Source organism: Stegastes partitus, unplaced genomic scaffold, assembly GCF_000690725.1.
Source record: "Stegastes partitus isolate 25-593 unplaced genomic scaffold, Stegastes_partitus-1.0.2 Scaffold132, whole genome shotgun sequence".
Taxonomy (NCBI): domain Eukaryota; kingdom Metazoa; phylum Chordata; class Actinopteri; family Pomacentridae; genus Stegastes; species Stegastes partitus.
In genome coordinates this window covers 810,749-818,190 of record NW_007577863.1, presented here as the reverse complement: position 1 = coordinate 818,190, position 7,442 = coordinate 810,749, and the positions used below count along the sequence as shown (strand labels likewise).

At 41.3% G+C, this 7,442-nt stretch overlaps 1 protein-coding gene across 3 annotated transcripts in view; it reads left to right on the top strand.

Moving 5' to 3' along the window:
* Window positions 1-5,741, top strand: part of msrb3 (methionine sulfoxide reductase B3) — a 28,514-nt gene extending 22,773 nt beyond the window's left edge. For all 3 annotated transcript variants that reach the window (XM_008278780.1, XM_008278781.1, XM_008278779.1), the window contains 2 exons: window positions 1,412-1,509; window positions 2,084-5,741. In XM_008278780.1, the coding sequence (XP_008277002.1) occupies window positions 1,412-1,509; window positions 2,084-2,263 (278 nt within the window). In that variant the 3' untranslated portion in view covers window positions 2,264-5,741. The remainder of the gene's footprint in view (window positions 1-1,411; window positions 1,510-2,083) is intronic.
* Window positions 5,742-7,442: the final 1,701 nt, after the last annotated feature.

Here is a 7,442-nt window from a genome sequence, read left to right as displayed (position 1 = left end):
CCCTGAGTCAGCTGGGATAGACTCCAGCCCCCCATGACCCTAGTGAGGATTAAGCTGTGTATAGATAAAGGATGGATGGATGGATGTTGCCTTATGCTGAAGAGGAAATGCCCCTGAAATGGGTGTTTAAACAGACAACAACCCCAAACACACTGAGCAGCGAGCAGCATCTTTGTTCCAGACCAACAAGATTCATGTCATGGAGTGGCCAGCCCAATCCTCGGAATTTAATCCAATAGAACAGTTGTAGGGTGCAATCAAAAATACTGTTTCTGAGGCGAAACCAAAAAATGCAGAGGAATTGTGGAATGTAGTCCAATCGTCCTGGACTGGAACACCTGTTCCAGGTACCAGAAGTTGGTCGACTCCATGCAACACAGATGTGAAGCACTTCACAGAAACAGTGGTTATACAGCTAGATATCAGTTCAGTGGTTCACAGGAAGGCTGACTCTTCAAGCGTTTTCCACTTTATACAGTAAATGTTTGTGTTTGTAAAAAAAAAAAAGAAAAAGCAAACTGCTATTTTTTCCAACAGCCCAGTACAGTCATGACTTGATAATCCGACACTAAATGTAAAACCTTCTTTTATGTCGGATTGTCAAGATGGAGGTCGAGAAACAAGGAGGGCTTGATGCTGGAAGGCTCATTTGTTGTTAACATTTATTGTTTATAGTTGTTATAATAACTAGTGTATTGTTAGAACACTACACATCGCTGAATTTCACATCTAATTGACCGGTGTGATTGTGCACGGGCCATCGGTTGACATCAAAGGTAAATACGTTCAGACAGCAGGCTGAAGTGACCCAAGTCCCACTTTTTTTGCCCCTATGCGACATGTATCTGGTCTTTTAAGTCCATTAAGTCCTACAGTGTGAACGTAGCCAATCTGTGGGATTGTTCAGTCAGATAATACGCCGTTATCCTGATTGGTGACATAAAATCTCATGTTGGAGTCAGAATCCAAGGCTGTCAGTATGTTAAGGCTGTTTTTATGGGTTCCGTTCGTTTTTCCTAAAAACCTGTCGGATAGCAAAATGTTTGGATTGTTAAGGGTCAGATTATCAAGTCACGACTGTATTACCCTTTCTTGACTAAAGTAAGAACAATTTTGATAATTTTTTCTTCATGTTTTGGAACAGAATGTGCATCTCCAATGCATTTTCATGTATGGAAATAAAAGCTATTATAAAGACTTTACTCACGTTTTTAAACACACTGCTGTTATTTTGAACATAGCCATATTTTATCGGGGCTGATTTTTCAGCTAACCAAAGTTAACTGGTCATTTTGTGTATCTAACACCAGCCCATGTCGGACACACAGAATGACCAATGCTACATGATAATCATCATTGACCTATCCCATGATCTGTTTGCTAACATGTCCCTTACATGTCATTGGTTCAGGCTGGCCGTCCTTCTTTGACATTGTGAAGGAGGAGTCCGTCACGCTGTCAGATGATTTCTCCTATGGGATGCACAGGGTGGAGACTACCTGCAGCCAGGTACGTGATACAAACAACTTTGTTTTCTCTTTTATCGCAGAGTCTGTGAGCACAAAATGGAATGCATCAACTTTCCTGCAGTATTGTACAGAAAGGGGGAAAAAAAATCAAACAAGCTGCTTAAAATTGTACTAAAAACACAATTAACTATAATAAACAAATATCATTAAGTTGTAAAAAGGACTTCTGCTCTAGAAAAGACAGTCTGACTCTGTTGTTGTGTACTTTTTAGTTTTTAGAGGAAACAATGTCCTTGTACATTGTCGGGGTACGGCATAGAGATCTGCCTCCTTTTCTACTTTTTGAAAATAACTTGTCTCACATCACCACATCAGGCAAGAAATAGCTTTCACTGTGAAGAGGCTGCCAGACGTGGCCACTTCCACGTGTCCACAGGATGTTACAGCATAAGACTCACACCTCGTCCAAAAAATAATGCAAATAATATAACACAGATTACGTTCATGATAAAATATTTTTTGACAGATATCACAGTTGTAATGCTATGCTGTGTGGAGAGAACATGTGCAGATTGTTGCTGAATGCCAGCGATTTCTCTCCCCGTTTGTTTCAGTGTGGAGCTCATCTGGGGCACCTGTTTGATGATGGTCCCAGACCCACGGGAAAACGCTACTGCATCAACTCCGGCTCTTTGGCTTTCCAGCCGAACGACCCGGCCTCCTCCGCCTCCAAGTCCACAGCCGAAGGTGGAGCTGCTAGCAGCTCAGTGAGTGACGGAAAGACAGAGCTCTGAAAGGAAGCATGGGGAAAATCCAACAGTTTTTGAAATATAAAAAAAACATTAGTTGTTTTATTTGTAGTTGACTTTGTAAAGACAGAGGTGATGATATTTTTTGAATGTGCTTCGGCCTCAGTTACAACTCACCATTGTACAATCCAGTTTTATATCTGCTTTTACACAGTGCCTACAAATAAAGGTAGTATACTTGTACACAACCACAAGAAAGCTTTATCAGCCATTTATTGAACTGAAAATGCAGCCTTGGTTTAAGAAGCTAGCATTGCACCCTTTAGTATACATTTCTTTATCTGATCTTCTTGTAGACATTTTGCATAATTAGGGCCCGAGCACTACTACGCAGGACCCTCTTGAAACTGAAGGAATTATTCTTTTGTCTTCTTAGTATTCTTCATGGCTATAAACAGTTGCATTTTCGAGGGCCTGAACATGAAAATTTGCATACACATCAGGACCGACGAAAAATTTGATATTTTTTGGTCATGTGTGTGGCTAAATGGCTCTGTAGCGCCCCCTACATAAGTTTTACATTTGTAGCATCTACTACAGGCAGCACGTTTCACCTACATCCATGAAACTTGGTAAACATATGCAGCACATCCAGACGAACAAAAAAGCCAGTAATGGCCATTGACCCAACAGGAAGTCCGCCATTTTGGATTGTTCGTTTCTCCACCCTGAGCACACTCCTCCTAGTTGTCCATTGATCTCTGACATTTTTGACCCGTCTTCTGGGCAAAATTCCTTCAGTTGCAAGATGCTGGAGTTGTTTTTTGTTTTTTCTATGTACTGCACATTGTCCTGATCTAGCATTGTGAAGCCCTTTAGAAAAGAACTGGCCAAATATGATGTCAGTCGGATTTACTCTGTAGGAGTCTGTTAAAGCACAATGTCTGTACATGACAACAAAAACTGTGCACAATAAATTCACAATGGCAGACAGGAAGTTTGGGTATAACCTACATACAGGAGTTCTATTACAGTCACAAACAGAATTACTGAGCTGTAATAGACTGTAAAGACTCCGTGGGTCTTTCCTGAAACACACTTGAGCAAGTGGACCCAGTCAACCAGCCCTTCCTCATATATCTAGAGAGGAAGACGATTCTTATGTGACATACTTGTTCTAAGCGGTTATTCCTTTCTACATAGGTCATGCTGTCGCTATCCTGTCCCTCTGTTCTTCTATTAACAGGTTCTTTTTGACCCCTCAGAATACATCTGTTTAGGCCGTGGACAAAACAAATGCATAATAAAAAGGGTCACCAGAGTGTTGTAAGTTTAGGGCATCACTTTATGTTGTCTAATCATGAAGACAACAATCTACTCATTCAGTAGCTGAAGATTCCCTTTTGCAGGCACCGCTAGAGTTTCCTTAAAAGCGCTCTACTTGATTCATCAACACAGTGAAGTTTCAGAGCTGAAAAAAATCACACATGAAGATCAAGTTCTATAACAGACATATGAGATCCAAATCAGATGTTAAGTTCCTGGACTACTGACACACGTGTGCTAGGTGTTGTTAGTTTTCTAGCATTCCTAGCGCCTCAATAACTACTTTCTGTTTCATGCCAAAACACAGCAATTTGCTGCCAAGGCTGCAGTGTTTCAACAGTTTCACAATAACGCATCATCAAAATCTTATATATTTTCTGACCAAGCCGTTTCATTCTTCTTCCTTATCGAGCAATATGATCCTAAAACTAGCCTACATGTTGGCCTTTTAAGATTTGCAGAAAGTACCTACCAGTTTGACTTGTGTTTTTATATTTGTTCTTTACTTGCTCCCCAAACTGTTCAACACTGCCAGGGTTGCAGCTAAAAGCAAAAGAAAAGCTAAAACTGCCTTACCTGCCATAAAAATGACATTGGATTTGAGATGTGGCCGACGCAGCTGTGTTACTTGTCGTCTGTATTATATTGGTTGGTTTAGGATTATAGTTAGAATTATCTCTCTGGATCTCTCTATGTTTGCAATTGGTCTTTTATTACAAGCATGGTTCTTTTCATGTGAACACGCTCAAAGCCATGTTCAGAAATCCTGGATTGACTTATCGAGTTCATCACCAGTTTCATGTGAGTTTACGTATATGTGGCCAGATACTGGAAAGAAATCCTCAGTATGTCGAACTTGCTTTATCGTAAAGGCCCGTGGATTGACAATGCTCGTGGCTGTGTTTAGGCACCAAAACTACATGTTTAGGAAAATGGCAAAAAATACCACCCATTCACTACATTATTTAAATTCTGCATTTTCTGGGTTACCAAAGTGAAGTGTCCTGCCCCATCTAATTCATTGTTGGCTGGCTGAAACATACTTGAGATACAATAGAAAAAATAAGTGTAATCAGGCAGATACAGTGCTTTGAAAAGGTTTTTGCCCCCTTCCTGATGTCTTGGGGCTCATCTGGATGTCAGTGTCAGATGAGCCTTCATGTTCTTGTTGGTCAGGAGTGGTTTGGGCCTTGCAGCTCTCCCATGGATGCCATGTTTGCCCAGTGTCTTCCTTATTGTGGACTCTTGTAGACTGATCTGAACTGAGGCAAGTGAGGTCTGCAGTTCTGTTGGTGTTCGTCTGGGTTCTTTTGTGACCTCCTGGATGTAATGTTGACGTAAAATTTTGGTTAATCACTGCTCCATGTTTTCTCCATGTGTGGATAATGGCTCCCACTGTGGTTTGCTGGAGTCCCAGAGCTTAGCAATGGTTTTCTAACCCTTTCCACACTCATAAATATCAATGACTTTGTTGTTGAACCTCTTCACAGCGTGGCATCATGTGCTGCTTTTTCAGACCCTTTAGCTACTTCACAACGTGCCACCATGTTCTATTTAAGAGATATTCAACAAGCCTGGCAGCAATCATACTTGAGTGTGACTTGGAAAACTGAACCAAGTGAATCTGGTCATTTGGTAGCTTGATAGCTAAGGAGGAAATTACTTCTTCACATCGAGCTAGGTGTGGCTGGACAGCATTTTACCTTCAATAAATGAAGTCATCATTTAAAATCTGCGTTTTGTGCTTTCTTGGGTTGACTTTGTCTCACATTAAAATGACTTTGATGATCTGAAACATCTAAGTGTGACAAATGTGCAAAAATGGAAGATATCTGTGGAGGGCAAATACTTGTTCACAGCACTGTACGTTTCCTCAAAACAAGAATGTAATAGGAACGTAATTTTAGAGAGACTGAGATGATCGTGGACAGACATACATACACCATGGAGAGCTTTTGCTATTATAACTTTTAGAAGATTTTATTAGAATATATTTTTGAAGTGATATTTGATACTGAGAAGTTGATTTGACATTGTCTATGCAAGTGGTCTTTCAGCAGTGATGGAGCACACTGGGACAGACCACATGTTATTGTAATGTACTGTTTGTCATCTTCTATATTTGTTCCTTTGGAGTTTTTTGTTCACCGCTTGGATTAAAATAGTCAACGAGTGAATAAAAATATATAGAAACACGGACTTTGTTTTGTTATTTTTTAAAATTGTAAATAGGGCTGTCCACCAAATACAATATCTCACAATAGCTCATCACATGACTGTTCATAGTTAATTTGTAAATTCTCACATTTTGTATGTATTAAAAATGTCTAACAGAACTTTACAGTGTAAACACTCATCAGCATGGCAGCACACAAAATACGCCTGCTTTATGCCAATGTATGGCTTTATTGGAACTCACTCAACATTATACAGTGACAAAGATGGAAAGAAACCAGTACAGGTAGAGCATGCATAACTTAGTTATGTTGCAGTGATTTTCAGTGATACAAGACTTGATATTTGTCAAATGTTTTAACCTGAAAATACATTTATTTTTTCACCAGTCCTCTTCTGATATCAGTCATTGGAACACAGTAACAGTGAAACTGACTGTTTTACCGTTAGGCAGAGAGAGACTGAGTCAATGTGGAAGAAATATGACTATTTCCAACCACAGTAATGGAGCAGCAGCTTCCTGTACTGACTGAAGGAACCAGATCAGCCTGATGATCATCGTTCACTCTTACAATGCGTCCACGTGACACTTTAGCTCACACACACTCATAAATGGTCACATATGAGAACATGTTGGTCTCAGTCTGGAGCCCTGTGTGGGCATATTGCTGTGTTATAACATAAATAACATTATATTACATCAGGTAAACCCTATTATTTATCAGATTAGGAAACATCTCTCGCGGGCCACATAAAATGATGTGACGGGCTGGATTTGGCCCGCGGGCCTTGAGTTTGACATATGTGCGTTAGAAGATGGTCATGGTAGGTGCATTGTGTTCAGGTCATCAGTATTGATCAAGGCTGTTTACGTAAATTGGCAGTGGACCCTTCAGCTGTGTTTGCACCAAATGCAACTCAGTTTCTGCAGCAGGCACAAAAGATGCAGCTTTGCTCAGGAGCTACCTGGTGTCCCTTATGGTGGGGTTTGAGGTGAGCAACAGTATCTGCACCCCAGCCAGCACCAGAGGCTTGATGATGGGAACCTCAAGCCCCAGCTGCAAGCATTTCATAGGTGTAACAACTGCCAGCAAGGGAGAGAAGAACAAGCGACTAAAGCTCAGGGTTCTGTAGAGCACCTCCCTCCCGTCCCATCCACACACTTTCACAAAGCCTGGTCAGCCAGACCCTACTGTTAGCCCACTGCAGGGCAGGATTTGGGAGTGCCCTTCCTTCACCTTGTGAATGATCATAAGCACACATGTATACTGTGGGAAGAACTGTGAAAGTCTTAAGGTAGGTGATGTGTGGAGACTTGCCAGGCAGAGGATTTCCCTTGTCCCCAAGTGGAATAGAGGTCCTACCTCAGCAAGTATCTACACCCTCTGAGATGCAGACGTTCTGTGTTCCCAGAGTGAGGGAACCCATCACTGTAGTACACGGGTTTACCAACATCACCATCAGTGGTGCATAATTCCAGATACCCATCTCACAGGGCCAGTGGAACAGCAAGTTGTCGGTCCTGCTCTTTGACTTATCTCTGGACATTCACCCAAAGCACGGATACAATCCTTGCACCCGTAAGGCATCAGTGGCTCAGGATCCTCACTTACCTCGACAACTGACTGGTCTGCACGATTTCAGAGGGCCCGCTGTCATGTGGCACTACTCTTAGAACACATTTAAGGCCTCTGGCTGCAGTTGAGTTATATATTAAAAACAA